The sequence below is a fragment of the Panthera onca genome, chromosome C1, assembly GCF_046562875.1.
Source record: "Panthera onca isolate mPanOnc1 chromosome C1, mPanOnc1 haplotype 2, whole genome shotgun sequence".
NCBI classification, from domain to species: Eukaryota; Metazoa; Chordata; class Mammalia; order Carnivora; family Felidae; genus Panthera; species Panthera onca.
This window is the reverse complement of record NC_138346.1, coordinates 188,319,551-188,339,211: the sequence shown is the minus strand read 5'-3', so window position 1 is coordinate 188,339,211 and position 19,661 is coordinate 188,319,551. Positions and strand designations below refer to the sequence as shown.

The 19,661-nt window shown below is 44.8% G+C and overlaps 1 protein-coding gene across 3 annotated transcripts; it reads left to right on the top strand.

Annotated features, from left to right (window-relative positions):
* Window positions 1-559: 559 nt before the first annotated feature.
* PPIH (peptidylprolyl isomerase H) lies at window positions 560-16,594 on the top strand. Of its 3 annotated transcripts, none has more exons than XM_060622152.3 (10): window positions 560-692; window positions 1,035-1,099; window positions 1,421-1,444; window positions 1,717-1,761; window positions 2,031-2,073; window positions 5,833-5,925; window positions 8,851-8,938; window positions 9,415-9,455; window positions 10,284-10,372; window positions 16,411-16,594. In XM_060622152.3, exons 1-9 carry the CDS (start codon window positions 627-629, stop codon window positions 10,350-10,352), a joined length of 534 nt encoding a protein of 177 aa, XP_060478135.1. In that variant the 5' UTR covers window positions 560-626; the 3' UTR covers window positions 10,353-10,372; window positions 16,411-16,594. The 3 variants fall into 3 exon arrangements, with proteins under 3 accessions (XP_060478135.1, XP_060478136.1, XP_060478137.1); XM_060622153.3 differs by having other exon boundaries at window positions 16,387-16,594; XM_060622154.3 differs by lacking the exon at window positions 10,284-10,372.
* The last annotated feature ends 3,067 nt before the right edge of the window (window positions 16,595-19,661 follow it).

The window sequence follows — 19,661 nt, the reverse complement described above, 5'->3', positions numbered from 1 at the left end:
TCTCTACAGTATCGATCTCCGTGACCTCGAGGGACAGAAAGGCCTGAGTATCATACCTATCTGGCTCCAGGTATGCGGGGCCAGATAATGTAATCTAGGCCCTTGTATGTAAGGAATTGGATTTTATTCTAAACATGGGAAGCCAGGAATGATTTATAAGCAGATTAATTTTAAAAGCTCCAGCTGAAAAAAAAAAATAAATAAATAAAAGCTCTAGCTGCTCTGCAGGAATGAATTGTAGGTGACAAAAGCGGAAACTTGTGCCCCAACTGGTGTCCGGACTTAAAAGAAGGGGTACCTATGTCAGGCTGTTCTAAGCGCTGAGGACAAACAGATTCCTGTCTTCGTAGGGCGCACTGACTTATAGGCAGGGGTAAGAAACATCACGTATAGCGGTTTAGAAGTCCTGGCCGAAGCCACTCCTGGCCGAAGCCACCACCGCAACGCCCAGTTTCGTCGAGAGACGCAGAGAGCGCTCCGCAGGCGTGTCGCAGGGCGGGGCTTCCGGGGGCGGGACCCGGCCTAGGTTGGTTGGTTCCGCGCCTGCGCCGCAGAGTAAACTGGCGGAGCGGGGAACAGGTTCACCGGAACCCGGCGCCCCCGACTTCTGCTTCCGGGTCGCAGCCATGGCGGTGGCAAATTCAAGCCCTGTCAATCCTGTGGTGTTCTTTGATGTCAGCATTGGCGGCCAGGTGAGGTCCAGGCAGACGCCGCGCCCAAGGGACACTGCACGGGGCCAGCCAGGAAGATCTCACCCACCCAGGGAAAGCGGACTCGAGAAGCCAGATAGCATTACTTGGACCAGAACCTACCGACCTGCGGGGCGGGGGCGAGGGAGGGAGAGGAGGAGTCTTTCACATTTGAGCGCCCCTATGGGGGAGGGAATGGGCGCCACGCGAGGATAGACTATGCAGGCGGAGGTGGGAGAGACCAAGCGGCAAGCGGGAGAGAGGGGTTGGACCCTCCTATTCCCTGCTGGTTGAGTCCTCGGTGGTCTTGGGCCGGCCATTCTGACCGTCTCCTGCCGCTTGCAGGAAGTTGGCCGCATGAAGATCGAGCTCTTTGCCGACGTTGTGCCTAAAACGGCCGAAAATTTTAGGTAAGAAGATGATGCTCCAGCTCTGCCAGATTAACCCAAGCAGAAGCTGGACCGGTCTGCGGAATCGTCTGCCTGCCTCTATCCGTCCACTCACTGCCCTTGAGATCTGAGTCCCCTTTGTATCGCTCTGTCTGAATAGTCACCGTTTTTTCTGTTCCCATGTCAATATATGCTGTTAGTTTTATGCTTAGTGTCTGGACGTCGGCTGGCCAGTTGATGGGCTTGCTGGCGCGAATGTTACCCCACCCCCACCTCCCATATTAGGGGCGCTCTCAGCTGTGATGTCATGGTGACTGAATCATTCACTCTTTTCTCTTTCAGACAGTTCTGCACTGGAGAATTCAGGTAAGTCTCAGGCGTGGTTGGTTTCTCTGCTTGCTCCTGAAGCGTGTCCTAGGGCTGCAGTGGGGTTTTGGGGGGGGAACCACCGGCAGGCCTTGAATGATTATTGGTGACAGTAATAGGTAATACCGCCATGGGTCTGTCTTCAGTTTATTTGCCTTCTTTATCTCTGTTCTCCTGACCTTTAGGAGAGTCCCTTGGCTCCAGTGTGGGGTAAACTGGAAAGGCCTATGATTACCTGTCATCATTCCAAGTCTCTTTCTTTTTGGTTATAGAAAAGATGGGGTTCCAATAGGATACAAAGGGAGCACCTTCCACAGGTAAGTCCTTGGCAAGCCATCCCTACAGGCTTTTAGAATTACTTCCTTAGGGGATTAGTCTCTTTAGAGGAAAATAAAACCATAGGATAATTCCTAGATCTTGAGAAGGAATGGTTTTGTGAACTCAAAAGCTTATTTGAAGGCTTATTAAAAGCCAAAGTGATAAACATTTTATTTTTAAATCAATGTTAATCTAAAGTATAATGACTAAGTCAATGTTTTTCTAAACCGCAGAGCCTTCTCTCAGGATCCTTAATTCTCTGTTTCAGGGTCATAAAGGATTTCATGATTCAGGGTGGGGATTTTGTTAATGTAAGTACTATTCCTTTGCTATCAAAGACCTATAGGAATATTATTTTTTTGTTATTGCTGCTACTGCTGTTTTTACTACAGAGCCCAGTCTTAAGGCTTGAAAACAGTAGCCAAGTTTGAAGGAGGAGGGGGTGATAGGAATGTCCTTTAGGGTTGTTGGCTACTACTCTTTAACCATTAGATGATAGACATCAGCATTTTGATTGAGTCACTGACTTCCAAATCTTAGCCTTTTAGGGCCAGAAACTGAACTTTTCCAGCACACCTACAGATGATCCATGAGAGACACAAACTAGTTAGTCACATGAAACTTCGATAGATATCAGATGAAATTTTTTTTTGTTAATTTCTAAATGGCAGTAAGTCCTTTTCCAGTGAGCTAAATTCTTATGCCCCATTTTCCTTCCATTCCTCATATCACAATGCCTGGAAAGCTGAGTTTTTCATCAGAAACTGATTAGTGGACAAAGAATTAGAGCATCAGAGGTAGATTGTTCTGGAGGGGTATTTCCTCTGTTTTCTAGGAGAGCCTGGTGGAATAGTTTTTCACTGCGAAACATGTCTTTCTTTTGACTAGACTATCTGTGTCTCTCATACCAAGTCTCATTTCCTTCTTCTGACCTTGGCAGGTGTTGAATAAACCATATCTTTTCTTCTTAAACCTACTTTTGTCCTTGGCCAACCTCTTGTGTGCATGGTCTTTCTTATTTATATCATTTGGTTAGTCATGTTGGGATTTTCTTGGATCTGGAAGACATTCTTTCTCCTTCATAGGTATATTTATTTAACTCTTAGGAGTTTTTTTGTTTTGTTTTTAACTTTTTAAAATGTTTTCTTTATTTTTGAGAGAGAAAGAGAGACAGAGTGCAAGCAGGGAGGGGCAGGGAGAGAGGGAGGCACAGAATCTGAAGCAGGCTCCAGGCTCTGAGCTGTTAGCACAGAGCCTGATGCAGGGCTTGAACTCATACCGTGAGATCATGACCTGAGCTGAAGTTGATGCTTAACAGACTGAGCCACCCAGGTGTCCCTAATTCTTAGGAGTTTTTGAAGACCTGTCTCTTTCCTATCTAGGGAAGGTTACAAAGGGGCAGATTTTAGGCCAAATCAGGCTTTCAGATATGCTTTGTTTCATGTGTGTGATGTTGTAAAACTGGGAAATTTCACCAGAAAATTCCAGAGTTTTCTCTCTAAAGAAGGGAAAATAGAGGTGCATTAGGCCTGTGTTTCTCACATAGCAACAATTGTTTGGAATCACGTAGCTGCTCCCTTTAAATAGCATGTGTCCTTGCCATTTCACCACAGCCACTACCGCCTGCTTTCCTTATTTATGTCACTTGCCTCTGTAGGCATTTAAGTTTGCAATCCCTGGCCATAACTGATGGTAGTAGGGCTTGAGTGACCGTATACTTTTTTGTTAGCTGGTAAGAAGGGCTAAGAATCTATTCTCTGCCTTCTTTTCTTTCTTCCCTAGGCTCCTGTGTTGCTATGTTGTCTTAAGAGGGCCAGGACCAACTTCTTGGCATCATTGCCAGGCACATCTAGTCGTTTGCTGATAGCTCTAGAATCAGACAGTACAGTTGGTCAGCCAGAGGCTGTGTCAGCAAGAAACAATTGTTCAGAGCCACTCTTAGGAAAGAAAAAATAGAATGAGCAAGAAGCAGAATAAGTAGGTATTGAGACCTTCTAAAGTGGGACCAAGAATATGTGTTTCTTTGTTTTAATAATTTTTTTCTGATTGCAAAATTGCAAAATTATCTCTCAAGGAATCTCACTTCTCAAGGAATATATTCTTGGCATTTTAGTTTACATTTGCCAGTCTCATCATTGCACGTGTATGTGTGTCAAATATAATTCTTAACAGACTTAAGATCACGTATATATTTTAATTTTTTATACTTAATAATTGTCTACATTTTCCCTTGTCATTAAGTCATTCTTTTTTTTTTTTTTTTTTTTTTTTAATATTTTTTATTTATTTATTTTTGGGACAGAGAGAGACAGAGCATGAACGGGGGAGGGGCAGAGAGAGAGGGAGACACAGAATCGGAAACAGGCTCCAGGCTCCGAGCCATCAGCCCAGAGCCTGACGCGGGGCTCGAACCCACGGACCGCGAGATCGTGACCTGGCTGAAATCGGACGCTTAACCGACTGCGCCACCCAGGCGCCCCAAGTCATTCTTTATAATAGCTACCTAATACTCCATTATGAATAGATAAGTTTTTGATCAGTCCACTGTGGTAAAAAGATTTAAGTTGCTTTCTATTATTTTCTCTGAAAATTAATTTTGTCATTTTCCCTACTCTGGCTCCTGGAGAGCAACTGATAGTGTAATTATAGAGAACGATGTGGTAACTGATCTGTCCCCCAGGTTTGTTGGGAAATTGGAAATGAACTTGTTTTTCTCTTCCTTCTGTATATATGTAGGTATTTATGTGGAGTTAAAGATATAATAGCTCACATTTAAATAATTGTGTATCAATTGCAAGGTCTTTTCTCAGACACTGTTTAATTCGATCTCCGTGGCAACGCTGTAAAGAGCAGGTGATTTCATCTTCACTTGATAGTTGAGGAAACTGAAGCTCAGTAATGGGAAGTGACTCTCCCAGCTTATAAATGATGGACCTGGAACTCACATCCAGGCCTTTCCACCATACAGAGCTTAGTTTTATTGATAATTTTTAGTCAAATAAAGGTTTGATTTTGATTTTGATTCTTCCTTCCTTGGCTTATGTTAATACCCTTTGATAATCTTTTTCCCAATAAGGGCCCTTTGATTCTGCCCTAGGCCGGTGCTTTCCCTCTCTACCATTCACCCAATATTCTTTGGCTGGAAGAGATTGGGTTTTGGCAGGCACCTTCTCATTATTAGCTTTAGACCCCAGGGATTCTGTTTAAGGTACTGCAAATATGGCTGTGGTCAAGTTGCTTTATTACCCTGACATAAGTTGGCTCACTTGAAAAATGAGGAAGATGATAGCGCTTATTCCACATGGTTACTGGAAGAGCAAAGAGATAATGAAAATAAAGCTGGTTTAAGCTAGTTTAAGAAGAAACAGAACTAAGAACTGGAAAGCCACATAGGACCAAGGCAGTCCTTTATCTCTGTTTCTCTCGTGCTCTCTACACCTGTGTATTGCCTTTTCTTTCTCTTCTCCAGTCCACCTTGCAGAGCATGGTCACTGCTGGCTTCCAGGTTTACATGATACACATTCAACATCAAAGAGAGCATCAGTCCTTCATGATTCCCAGAGAAGGAACTTTAGTTGGCCCTGCATTAGTTAGGCGTGCTCTCCTGGATCAATCAACTTTGGTCAAGAGGGTGGTGTCCATACAGACTAGGCTTCCAGGAGCCCATCAACCTGCAGTTTTGGGGAGCAGGGATAGTGGCACTTGAGTGGGTAATTTTATTTGATAACAGGCATGAGAGTCTTTGGGAGTGGCAAGGATTATGTATGGGATCACTATACTATTGTTCCCTACTCTGCCTTGTCTTAACTGAGCTTTCTAGAGGCCCAGCTGTGACCTGTTTTACCCAATCTGTGAGATGCCCCGGCCAGTCTGTGAGCTGCAGGTGCCTGGGACAGGGCCGGCTTTGATTATAAGACAGGGTCAGAGAGGTATGGCTCCCAAAGTGACCTTCAGGAGTAAGAGTGCACCTTCAAAAAGTTGGCTACGGTACAGCAGCATTCCTCCAGGGGGCCCAAGGAGGGGGAGCCCAACACTCAACACTTGCTAACACGTCCTTTCTCTCTGCTCAGGGAGATGGTACTGGAGTCGCCAGTATTTACCGGGGGCCATTTGCAGATGAAAATTTTAAACTTAGGCACTCCGCTCCAGGCCTGCTTTCCATGGTAAGTGAGAGCCAGTCAAGGTTTTGGGTTAGATTTGTAGCCAGCGGGTCTGTGGGCGCCCCTTGAGGCACGGTGCCATCTCTTGGGATGGAAGCTCGTTCTTTACTTGTCTTGCTTGTCCCAGGACTCAGCTCTGCCACACCTACCTCCTTCCTCAGTCGGCTTTGACTTGGTTGGGCTGGGCCCTCAGCATTGGAAGTTTTGGGGGGGGCGGGCAAAACTGAAATTCTGATGTGTGTTTTCTTACCTCGTTCGAGCGAGGGTGTGCGGCTCAGCCTTCAGCCCTGCCGCTCGGAGTGCAGCCAGCTGTGCTGTCGGGACCTGGCGCCCATGCACTTGGCGCTCCACCCTGGCGTCCCGAGATGACTTCCCACTCATGCTGCCTCCTGGCTGGTCCTCCTCTGGGCTCGCTGACCACTCTCGCTCCCTCGGCCTGGCACCCCTTCCTGCTTAGACCCCCCTCTCCCACATCTCACTTGCCTTTCTCAGCTCCCTATCTGCCCCACTTAACCCCCTCATCTACCCACTCCTGATCGCTCCCCCTTCTTCTCCGTATTCACTCTGCCCTCATTTTTTCTTACCCGTCTCACCTTCCCTCCCTCTCACTCTCCAATCTCCTCCCTGCCTCCCCTCATCACCCATTTCCCTGGCACTCTCTCTCAAAATAGACCCAATATTTACAGGCACACTTTCTGTCCTTCTTGCCTCCCCTTCCACTTATCTACACGGGCCTTTATCAAGTGAAGGTTTACCGGCACCCACTTTGTATCATGTCAGGGTAGGGTACAAGGATACAGACCTGATCCCTGCCCTTGTGACACTTAACATCTAATGGGGGAATCACACATGCAAAATGACAAGTCCAGTATAGTGTAATTCATGCCACTGTGTATTAAGATGAGGGCACCTTAGGGTATGTAAAAGTACCGTGAGGGCCCCACGGAATGAGAGTAATTACTTTGAGGGGTCAGGCACAGGTTCATAGATGGGAGAGCTTTTGAGTTCTGGAAGGAGCTCTATTCCAGATGGCATTTCAAGTTGAGCAAATAGCCTAGGCAAAGCTGTGTGACCATGAAATGGCAGGGTGGCATAGTCAAGGGACCAAAGGTGAGGAAGGTGATGAGAACATAGGATGTGCATGGGGAGGGGGAAGGGCCAGTAGAGACCACTGAAGAGACTGGTGGGTCTAGCTCCTAAAGGGCTTTAAATGCCAGAATAAGGACGAAGTGTGTGGACTTGAGTTCACTGGTTATGGAGAGGTGTACGTTTTTTTGAGGAGGGTTGATCAACTTTGTGATTTAGAATGAAGACCCTGGCTGCAGTGTGAGTGGCAGATGGGAATGGAGAGCTGGGGGGCAGAGAAGCCAGGAAGGAGGCTGCCATGAGAACTGGGCAACACTAAGCCTAGCAAACAGTGTGCAAGTCCCTTTTTTCAGACAGCCAGGCCAGGCAAGTGCAGGTTAATGCTGCAGGAGTAGTTTAGGTGGGCTTGGATCTTTGCCAGGAGGACTAGAACCCTCTAGGTGCATGCCACCTGTTAGCATCTATGGAGGACTCAGAAAACTGGAAGGAAACATTGGTCTCTACTCCCTTCAGGCTGACACTTGTGAAGTTGTGCTGTCCTTTCACATACCGTGTAATGTCCTTGTTTTTGTTTCCATCCTCTAAATCATGAGTTCCTCAAGGGCAGGGACAGGGCCTCATTGATCTCCAAGCCTTACTTGCTACCTGATACTGAAAGGTGCTGAGTAGATACCAATAAACATGAATGACTGAAAGATAATCAGAATGATGGCTACCATTTATTGGACAGTTACTCAACAAGCACCTTATTTGCATTAATTTGTTTTAATCCTCTCAACATCCCTTTGAAATGGGTACAAATGAGGATACCGGACCACAGGGAGGTTATGTGACTAATCTGAGGTCACACGTTCAGTGGTGGAACTGGGATTCCAGCTACGTCATCACCTGGCTCCAGAGCTTCTTCTCAAAAGTAGTAAGCCATGCTGCCTAAAAGAATGAATAAACGAGTGGCTAAGGGCAGAGCGTGTCCCCTGAGCTATAAAAACATATGGGACTGTTTTCCTGCCTGTTTGCTAATAAATATTTATACAGCAAGCAGCTACTTAGGTAGATTGATTGGTGGAAAGCTTGATTGAAAGGAAAGAACTGGGAGTCTGGGAAGTCTAGCCCTTGTTCCACAGCACCCTCCTGCTGCTGCTGACTCAGGCACCCTCAGCCGACTGAGCCGCTCAGGTAGCGCTCACATGGGGAATTTCTAAGTATAATATAAAATCCCCCATGAGAATGTACCCCTGGACAGTGTCTTTAATGTATTTCATACACATTTTTATTCTTGCACGGTTGAACACAGAATCAACCAATTTAAATCCATTAAGCATCCAATTACTGCTAGTGACCTATCTAATCATTTCCAGTGCTGCAAACATCATTGATTACATGTAGTCTTTTTTTCCTAGCACAGCACTAGTGTAGCAACTTCTCGCACTTTCTTAAACTTCTTTATTACCATTGTTATGATGCAGTACAAAGCTATTCAGTTTATGGCATAGGCAACAGGCTTTTTCTCACTGGTATCTAATTTATAACTGTAATCCAGTTCTAACCAGTATTGGATTAAATACAGCAAATTGGGCCCCATGAACAATTGTTCCTTTAATAAAAATTCACACTGCAGGGGAATTGTACATTTATTCAAGAATCTGGCTCCTTGACGGCAGATATTGTGTATCCTATTTATCTCGGTATCCTTGGATCCTAGCTCAGGAACTGGCTTATAGTAGATATTCAGTAAGGTTTGCTGAAAGAAAGGAATCAGGGCTATAGGCTCTTTGGGGGAATCTCACCCTTCGGCTAGCATGGCCAGGAAAACTCACTGAAGGTATATTTGGTTTCTGTCAGGCAAACAGTGGTCCCAGTACAAATGGCTGCCAGTTCTTCATCACCTGCTCTAAATGTGATTGGCTGGATGGGAAGCACGTAGTATTTGGTGAGTCCTATTCCTGTCCTGGAGTCCAGGCCCCATTCACCCAGAGTGGGACGTCCAAAGGAGCCAGCCCCCAGACTCCAGTACCGAGAGTGCCCACCTGGTGTAACTGCTCTGGCAGTAGCAGGGAAGGCGGAAGTGATGGGAGGTGGAGAGAGCTAGAGGGAAGAGCAGAGGGCTGTGTGATGTCGAATGCAACCACTTGGGTGATACGTATGTCTGGGGTGGACCCGGATGGTATCACTTGAGAAATGTCCTACAGAGGCAGCGTGGTACAGTGGGGCTTTGCAATCGCTCAGACCTAGTACTCTGCTCCTTATGAAGTGTCACCTCGGGCAAATCATTTCACTTCCATCAAGTCCCAATTTTCAGATGGTCGTATGAAGATCAAATGAGATGATAGATAAGAGTGGACATTGCAAGCTGGAAAATACTCTGCAAATGAGAGTAATAAAGTCCAGCTCATACTCTTCCCACAGGAAAAATCATCGATGGACTTCTAGTGATGCGAAAGATTGAGGTGAGTCCTATTTTGATTTCCTCTCTTGCCCATTCTGGTCCGGTAGCACCTGACTAGTGTGGAGGGGCTGGAGAGCCAGGAGATGGCTCCAGTGTGTTAGGTCCAGTGTTTACTGCCTCCAGTTGCATGGGCTTCCTCAGGAAGGGGGAGGGAGTACAGGAGTAAAGGACCCCCACCTCTGTTATCTTGGCCTGTAAGTTTGCCTCTAGTGGACACTGAGGTTCGGCCTCTGGTGGCCCCTTCACCTATTTGATAAAGTCCTACTCAGCATTGAATTCAAGATCCTTCATGACCTGGTCCCCGCTATCTCTCCACAGCCTCTTCTGCCACTGCTGCCTCCATGTTCTAGTCACGTTAGGCCACTAGCTCTTCTCTAAATATGCAATACACATTCCTGCCTCTTGTTGCTTTCTGCCCCTGAACGTTTGCTCGTGCTCTTTCTGCCACTGGAATGCTCTTTTTCTTTCTTTTCCTCCTGGTGGGATCCCATTCGTCCTTCTAGGCCCAGCTCGAATGTCCTCTCTTGTGTGAATCCTTCCCTGACCTGTTTAAGCAGCACTTTAGTTGCTTTCTCTGCCCTGTTGTATAAACTCCCTCTTATAACTTATTACAGTGTTATATGTCATAGGTTTGCTATTTTTTAAAAATGTTGTACATTTTCTTTTTGATCTGGATTATCTATACCCTTCTGCTAGGACATGCATGGACGGTTACCATTTCAGTCTCTGAGTCCTCGGTCCTTAGTACAGGGGCTGGCAGGCGTCAGTAAATGTTTATGTGTAAGTGCATGTGTAAGTCGATGAATCTCCACCATGCTTTCTCTCCTAGAATGTTCCCACAGGCCCCAACAATAAGCCCAAGCTACCTGTGGTGATCTCACAGTGTGGGGAGATGTAGTCCAGAGCGAGACTGATCAGGTACGTGTGTCTTTCTCCTCCTGGTTAGGAGTCCCTAGTGAAGTCAGCACCGTCTAGGGGAAAGAACTTTAGACTTGAAAACTTGGGGATTGAGCCCATTTCCTCTCTCTGTGACCTTAGGGAAATCCCTTCCCTTCTCTGAGCCTGTTTCCTCATCTGTCAAATGGAGATAATATCTATCTCTTAGGCTCATTGTAAGGATCTAAAGAGAAAGGGTTATTAGGGCATTTTCCTCCTACCACTTTGCGGTTTACAAAGTATCAACCTGAAAAACAGTAAATAAATAAACATTAAAAAAGTTAGGGGCACCTGGGTGGCTCAGTCAGTTAGGCGTCCGACTTCGGCTCGGGTCATGATCACAAGGCTTGTGAGTTCAAGCCCCATGTCAGGCTGTGCTGAGAGCTCAGAGCTTGGAGTCTGCTTCGGATTCTGTGTCTCCCTCTCTCGCTGTGCCCTTCCCTCATTCATGCTCTGTCTCTCTTTCTCTCAAGAATAAATAAAACATTAAAAAATAATAATAATAAAAATAAAATTAAAAATGGGCACCTGGGTGGCTTAGCCGGTTAAGCGTCCAACTCTTGATTTTGGTTCAGGTCATGATCTCACACTTCATGAGTGTGGAACCTGCTTGGGATTCTCTTTCTCTGCTCCTCTCCTGCTCGCTCGCTCTCTCTAAATAAACTTAAAAAAAGAAAACCTGACAATATACTATGTTTGTAGCATATAGCTTTTTTTACCCTTTTCTTAGGATTTGAATAGTTACAAATTCTGAGTCTTTGTTCTTTATTTTATATGTCGTGACTCTTCTGTCCAGAATGTATTTTAAGCAAAAAACTAACATTGTGTTGCTTATTTTAACTTTGGTGATCATCTTTGTTAAACAGAAGTTCTAAATTTTGATGGGGTCAAAATTATCAGTCTTTTCTCTTATGGCTTTTGTGGTTGTGTCTTATTTAAGAAGGTCCTTAGTATCTCAAATCATAATGTCTTTTGTATTTTTTCTAATATTTCTATGATTTTATTTATATAGTTAAATTATCTAGAATTTATTTTTCTTTTCTCTGCCTTTTTTTTTCCTGAATGGAGATGTAGTCAAATGTCAGATCATTTTAATGACTGTACATACCTCTTTATGTGACTTAATTTGTGTTCATAGCATCTGGCACTTGCAGGCATTTATTAAAAATTTACTACATGAGTTAATAGAGAGGGAGAATGTCAGGCATTTTAGGCAGGGAACTGGTGTTAGCAAATGCTGGCAGGCGTGCACCAGTGTGTGCTAGAAGCTGCACGTGGTCCTCTCTCTTGTCCAGCCAGATGGTCCCTTCTCAGGCACAGGCAACACCCTGAGCTGTCTCTCCTATCAGTACTAGAGGTCCCTAGCTCTCAACCTGGTGTCCCCCTTCAGTAGTGGCTGGCATTTCCCTCCTAATCCCACTTATTTCTTTGCTGAACCTAAGTTAAGCTACCAGGTCCTTTTCCTTTTAAGGATTGACCACTGATCACTACTGGAGGACAGAGATGAAAAGAATAAAGTTTAGGGGTGCCTGGGTGGCTCAGTCAGTTAAGTGTCTGACTTCAGCTCAGGTCATGATCTCACAGTCTGTGAGTTCGAGCCTCTCATTGGGCTCTGTGCTAACAGCTCAGAGCCTGGAGCCTGCTTCAGATTCTGTGTCTCCCTCCCTCTCTCTCTCTCTCTGCCCCTCCCCTGCTCATGCTCATCCCTGTCTGTCTCAAAAATAAATAAAACATTAAAAAAAAAAAAGAATAAAGTTTAGAAATTTTTTGTTTGGGGCCTTTTTTCTGTGTTTTTCTGAGTCCCTTACAGAAAGTTAGTGGCAGTCCTTGTTGGGGGTTTGATTTCTGAGGGTGGTGCTCACAACCCTCCCCTCCTCATCCCTTAATAACAAAGGGCGTGTAAACCTTTGCCCCCATGGAAGCCTCTCTTCCCAGCCTGCAACCCAAGCAGAACAAATCCCACAGGGGCCATTTGATGTTCCAGAGGCTTCTAGACCAGAACTGTCCAATAGAAAGTCCTCTCTGTGGTGGTGGAAATGTTCTGTGTTTGTGCTGTCCATCATGCAGCTTCCAGCCACATGTGACAGTTGAGCACTTGAAATGTGGCTGATGTGACTGAAGGGCTGAATTTTTTATTTTATTTAATTTTAATTAAATTTAAATATAGTACCTCCAATTCAGTCTCCTACCCCTGACTTGCTCAGAATTGAATCTTTCATAGTTAATACTTAGGGGCAATATAATAATAGCAGTTATCATTTATTACATCTTCTATCATTTATTTATTCTTCTTGTGCTCAGATATTGAGCTGAGAACTTGAATGATCTCATTTAACTTTACCAAAAATCCTTATCATGAGTTTTAAGGTGTTAGGGAATCTAGGTGCTTTGGGTTTCTAAGTAATGTGATGTGGGAGAAAGTAAGGAAAAGTAGAGATTAATTCCCCAGGGTGTATGGGAGTATCATCCCATTATTTACCTTCCTAGCTGTTAAAATTATAAGCATCTCTAATTCCCATGGGAGTGTTTCAGCTCTCCCAGGTTGTTTGGGCAGGATAATGGTTGACAGCCAATACAGAGACTGTTTTCAAGCCCTGCTGAACAGTACTTCTCAAACTTTACTGTACTTACAAATCACCAGGAGATCTTGTTAAAATGCTGGTTCTGGTTCAGTGGGTCTAGATGGGGCCAGAGATTTTGCATTTCTAACTAGCACTTGGGAGATGCTGATGCTGACTTTGAGTGGCAAGGCGATAGTGGAATAACAGAGCCTGCTTTCTCATTGAGAAGCCACCATATTCCAGTCAGAAAAGACCCAGGAGATCCTCTCTTGGTGGCCCTGGTCCAGCAGGAATCTACTGCCTTCAAATCAAAGTATCACCTAATCATGCATGTGGGGCCTTGTGCCTATGCACTGGAAATAAAAGAAGATGGGACGGAGATAGAAGACAGGTACAGTGATTTAATCAGCAGTACTTCCCTAGGAAGCACTTCCTTCTAGAACTTCTGTGTTTTGCCTTAGGGTCCTGACTTTGGTTTTGGTGAGGATGAAGTTTCTGTACAACTCTAGATGTAGAAACCATGGTTTTTTTAATCTCCATGGGTCCTGTGAAAGCTTTTTGTGAGGAATTTGGTTAGGTATACATAAGTGAACCTTGGCCCTCAGGGTTCCTCTGCTCTAGTCTGAACTGGGTTCTTTGCTACTTACAACCACTTGAGGGCTGGTGGAACCTCTGTTTTGAAAGCCAGAGCGTCTCTTGGAATAGAGAGTGGCTGTGGGCTCTGGCAGCCCAGCTAGTCTGAATTGTTGCCCTTCCAGTTATCCACAAATCTGGGGCCTGTAGCAAGGTGTAGATAGCTTTCTTCTGTCGTTTCCCAAATTTCCCTAAGAATCCAATCACTCGGGGGCATTTGTTAAACCTACTAATTCCCAGATCCCTCCCCTGGAGAGTTTGAGTGAATGAGTTTGAGTTAGGATCCTGGATGCTGTGTTTGTAACAAGCACCTCAGATGCTTCTTATCAGAGAAATGTGGGTAACACTGCTTTAGGTAGTCCTGTGATGAATATCTTTTAGCATTTGCATCTTAGAAAGAATACATAATTAGCGCAACACATAATTTTACAGTTATTATAACTTACAATAAGGCATTATTAAAGTTGTGATTATGTTAAAAATTAATTGTACTTGTGGATGATGGTTATGAGGACACTGGTGATGGTGCTGTTGGAATTACTGAGCTTTAGGACACACCGTCCCCCAGCTCCTGGGATTACCTGTCGATGTGATGTGTTACTGTAGAGGAAGGTTATGAAAGACATGTTGGTGGCACACAGACTGGTCCTTCATTCCTTCCACAACTAAGCACTACTTAATTGAGATGGGTCTCATGCTGCATATGAGGCTGCAAATATGAAAAGCCCAGTTCCTGTCTTCAGGGAACTCACAGTCTCTTGAGGAAACTGACAATTACAGTAGAGTAAAGCACCGGACTGGAAAAAGTCAGGGAAGCCAGAATGTCTGTGTCTGCCTGGAGTGGTTTGGGAAGACTACAGAAGAGACGATGCTTTGGCTGAGTACAGGAAAGAAGAGAATGTCTCGGGTGGCTAAAATGGGAAGGCATTCCAGGCAGAGGGAACAGCACGGGCAAAGTGTAAGGGACACTGCTAATAATTCCATATGGCCAAAGCAGGAAGGTATGAAAGAAAAGCAAAGGGTAAGAGGTAAGGCGGGTGGAGGCCAGGGCCACTCGTGAGAACCAGTGCAGTCTGAGACATTCATATGTTATCCTGAGGTAGGCTTTAGACAGTATGCACCTTTTTCCCCCGGGGGTGAGAGTCTTTTGTACTCCCCAGATTCTCAGAAGGGAGCCTGGCCCTCCAAAAAGAACCAGGCCAAGAGGAGCCACTGGAGGATTTTGAGCAGGAAAACTTGGGGATTGAACTTCCTTATTCTGAAGATGATTCTGGCAGCCATGTGGAGGATAAGCTGAGGCCAGGGAGGTGTCCACTGCAGCAGTCCAGGCCAGAGAACAGGTTCCACATGAAAATACGGGTCTAGGGAGCTCCAGAGATTTGGCAGCAAATATTTGCATGCCTGCTGGGTTTGTGACACTGTTTGTTCCCTGCCCTGAAAGACAGATGCCCTGCCAGCTAAAAAAGGGAGGGGAGGGGAAAATGGCTCTATTCCAGTTCGATCCAGTACAAAGGCAGAGCTCCCAGCCTCGTAATCAGGTCTCACACATTGAGGTACACCACATCAGCAAAATACTACATAGCCTTAAAGGTAGATGTGTATGTGTTGGCAGATTTCTAGGGTACATTAAGTGACAAAGTCAAGATTTAGTACATTTGAGTAACTCTTTCAGAAATTACTGTTGTGACATATAGCCAACTGTTAGTAATGGTTACTTCTGCAATGTAGAGATAGCAGAGTCCTTTCTTCCCGTTGCTCCTACTATCGTGTATATGCTTGAAATTTCTATATTGAGCATGTATCTTATAAGAGAAATATATACTGTATATGCATAGTTTTAACAAATCCTCCTTCCTCTCAGCTGCTCCGAGGAACATGTGGCTGATATCAGTGTGTCAGTCACTCCCTGGTTACTCCATCTCCTCCCAGGTCTAGGCCCAGGCAACGGCGCCTTCCTCGGTGCTCCCACAGCACTTGATTCATCTCTCTACACAGCATTTAATGCAGCATATCACAAATGTGTTCACTTGGTTTTCTCTAGACAGAACTCCTTGAGGCAGAGACCATGCTGACTAACAAACACAGTGCCTGGTCTACAATACAGCTTAGATCCTGGAGCACCATGGAACTTACAAAGCACATTTATGCAGTTTTGTACATTCTGCTTGGGGGCCCAGGGTTACACTTCTGTCTGAGCCTGCAGTATGACACCAGGACTCACTGTCCCCTGGAGGAAAAGGGGTGTGGCTATGTTTAGGGAGAGGGAGACCATAGTTTCTGAGTGTACTCATTCTGTTCTTTTAGTAAAGCTAACTCCAAGGCCATAAACAGAGGGTGTGACTTTACTTTCTCTATAACCCTGGGACCAAAACCTGCAAGGAGGAAGGATTTCTCTTTGTTCTAGAGTTCCACGGAGAGCCGTCAAGGTCTGGCAAAAAGTACACAGACTTTGGAGCCAAGTAGACCAGGAAGCTCCATCACTGTCAAACCATTAAACCCCTTGGGACTCTAGTTTTCTCCTTTACTTAACTACAGGCAATATATACTGCACAGAGGTTCTGAAGGGTAAATAAATGCGATGATATGTGTGGCCATAAATGTTAGTTTCTTTCTTCTTGGTTCTTCTGTAATATACCTCTCAACTTTACCCTGGGAAACCAAAGGTCTGACCTAGGGCAAGAGACCAGTTCTGCTCTTTTGGGAAAAGAAGATTAGGAGTGTAGAGAAGAGCCGGGGGTGTTGTCTCTCATGAAAGTCCCCTTCCAGTGCCTCTGAGCTGCTTATCTCTTCCATCCCTAACAGACTTCCATGTCTCTGCCATTGTAGGCCTTCCCTTGCTCTGGGTGACGCTCTTGAGTAAGATAATCTGGATTGGCCCCTGTGTTTGCTTCCCTGCCTGCTGCTGCCCTTTTTGATCAAGAGACCTTGGAAGTGTCACAGATTCAGAACCCAAGATTTTCTGCTTAAGTTTTCAACTGTAAATAAAGTGGTTTGTTTGTTTTTTTTTTTTGTTTTTGTACACGTGTTGTTTTTAAATGGTTGTAATAACAGACTGTCTCCTCACGCTTTAGCTTCAGCTGGGAAGACTGGCCCTTGACAGAGGCTAGCGGGGACCAGACCCCAACTGTGGCTGTGACTAGGTGACGCCTCAGATCTGCAAGCAGTTGTAGCAGTCCCCCCTCAGGCTCCAGCTGCTGGGCAAAGACGGTAAAGCCTCGGGGCTAGAAGCACTAGTTATTCCAAGGATATTCCCAGTAGGTTCGGTTTGGTTGGTTCTAGAACCTGTGGGAAAAGGGTCGCTAACTTGGGATAGTTTTGGATGGGAGACCATTTGGTAGAATGTGTCTTGATCATGAGGAATTGGGAATAATTTACTCAAAAATCTTTGTTTCAATCTGGGGTCATTTTATAAACAACAGAGGTCTTGAGAACTTTTCTTCCCCTTTCATAGCCCCAGTTTTCTCCTCTGTAAAATGGGGATAATAATACGTATGTACTTCATAACACTGTTGAGAGGGTCAAATACGAGAATGGATAGGAAGGTAATTTGTAAACAATAACATGCCTTGGAAAATGCTTATCTTGAAAGGACCTAGCCCAACATAGAAAGATCCTACTGAGCATAATGTTCAGGAGCTAAAGGGAGTTCCATAGTGTTGCTTTCAAGAGGCAGTTTCTATGCTATCCCATTCCTACTTTTTCTCTCTTGGCTCATGGGCAGGGATGATTCACCTCCTGGCAGTGGCAGAGGTAGCACGGAGCTGAATTCTATGACAGAAGAGAACCTGGTTAAAAGTGCCATTTCAGTGTATTAGGGTCCAAGGGAGCTGGTGTAAGGGCCCTACAGTACAGATATTTGCAACTCTCTGTAGCTAGGTAAACCGGGTTCAGGGAGCAAAGGGAAGGAAGGACTGACCTAGCAGAGGAGAGATCTTTAACTAGACAAGGTGGAATTAGAGAGTAAGGAGGATGAGCTGCTGGGATCCTAAGCTGACGTTCTTTTGATGGGCCATTAAACTGAATTGTTACACTTGGCACCTGCATTCTAGGTCAGGCTCTGTCCTGGGCACAGGAGCCGCAAGATGAGTAGGATGTGGCCCTTGCTTGTGACAGGAGATAGGCACATTTCGATTCAGTGTGGTATTAGAATGTGAGCCCTTAGGGGGGCAGGAAATTCGGTCGTTTTGCTTTGTTTTACTGCTATGTCCCCACACCTAGAAGAGGTATCTAGTACCTAGTAAGTGCTCAAGAAAGACCTGTTGCATGAATGCTATGTACAAGATGCTGGAGTGGGCAGGGGGTTGGGGGAAGAGGGTGCGGGCAGGGGGAGGTGTGAAAGGAAGAGGTAACATTTGTGGTAAGTATTGATGGATTGGTTGGAATTAGCCAGGAGATAAGGGTGGAAGGGGCTTTCTAGGAAGAGGAACTATGTTCTTGGGCCAGAGTCTGTTAGAGATAGAGGACAAGGTGTATGTTATTTTGCAAAAGAGATTCTTGAAATGAACTCTCTTACCTTTCACACCACTTAAACGTAGGCACTGGGATTGTCTACACTGTGGTCACCATGCTGGGCAGTGTGGCATGGGTCTAGCAAAACTGGAGTGGAAAGCTCCCACCTTGGAAAAGGGGTTGAATTTTGACATGAATTCTTTATCCTCTAGTGCTTCAGTACTATTTTGGCAGTGGTATGGAGGTGGCTACAAGGAAACTAGTTTCTTAAATAACTCATCTTTATGCTCTTTGAGCAGGAAGAGAGAGCTTAGTGAAATAATTGAATAAGTAAGTAATGATACTTTTAGGTAACATTTTAAAGAAAAATGTTACAGAATTTAGATTTCTGCTGAGGAGCCATCCCTTCAAAGCAGTTACATAGAGAAGGTTGCTCTTTATTGGCAGAGGTGCTAGTCCCATTGTTCAATCTGTCTTTGTAACTCTACCTTGGGGAAAAAGTCTCAAGCCAAAGGGCACACTTTTAAAGGTCCCCAATGTTGACAGAACTGCCTTTTGAGAAAACATTTTCTTTTTAACAGTCAAAAGTTATCTGGATCTGGGGCACCTGGGTAGCTCAGTTAAGCACTCTTGATTTTGGCGCAGGTCATGATCTCACAGTTCAGGAGTTGGAGGCATGCATTGGGCTCTGTGCTGATGGGGCCCAGCCTGCTTGCTATTCTCTCTCCTCTCCTCTCTCTGCCCCTCCCCTGCTCGTGCTTTCTCTCTCTCAGAATAAATTAATTTTTTTAAAAAGTTATCTGGAGCTGGAACAGATGAGTAGCAGTTCTAGAATCCACCTATTCTCTCCATACATATTGTTGCTGCAAGCCTTCTTCACCTGCCCAGATGACCTCTCTACTGCCAGTACCTCCTCCAATCCATTTTCTGTACCACGTTATTCATATAACAGATTTCTTAAGATATTGTGTGTCTGGTACTAGGCCAGATGCTCAGGAACTCATAGTCTGAGGAAAGGAAGATTTAATTCATGCAATACAGTGTGTTAGGATAGGAGGGTTTCCTAGTGAAGTAACATTTGAGGCAAGACTCAAAGGATGATGAGTTAAGCAAGCAAAAGAAGGGAGAAAGGAAGAATGTTATAAGTAGAGGGAATAGTATGTGATAGCTTAAAGGAAGCAATGTCTAAAAGATCACCAGGAAGGTTGAACAAGGAATGTGAAAGAAGTGTCAGGAGGTAAGTTTAGAGAAGTCCTACAGAGTCCTGTAAATCACAATAAGGAATTTAGACAGTAGTAGTCACTGAAAGATTTTAAGTAAGACTGTCATGATGGGATGTTTTCAAAAGAACACTCTGGATGTCATGGTGGAGAATGTTAGAGAAAGAAAGAGGTAGAGACTGGCTAGGAGGCCACAGCAGCACTCTAAAGAGAGGGGTCAGCAAACTAGTTGGCAGGTCAGATCACATTCCCTGTTTTTCAGTGGCTCATAAGCTAAGAATAAGAATGCTTTTTTAAATGCTTAAATAGTTGAAACAAGACTATTTTGTGACATGTAAAAATATGAAATTCAAATTTCAGTGTCCATAAATAAAGTTTTCTTGGAACACAGGTGCACTTGTTTATTGA

What these genes read in the sequence shown, in the direction of transcription:
- PPIH (XM_060622152.3), top strand. Translation starts at nt 627, where the DNA reads ATGGCGGTGGCAAATTCAAGCCCTGTCAATCCTGTGGTGTTCTTTGAT. An exon ending in TTCTGCACTGGAGAATTCAG is followed by an intron (nt 1,445 to 1,716) that starts GTAAGTCTCAGG and finishes TTTTGGTTATAG; the next exon opens with AAAAGATGGGGTTCCAATAG. An exon ending in CTCCAGGCCTGCTTTCCATG is followed by an intron (nt 5,926 to 8,850) that starts GTAAGTGAGAGC and finishes GGTTTCTGTCAG; the next exon opens with GCAAACAGTGGTCCCAGTAC.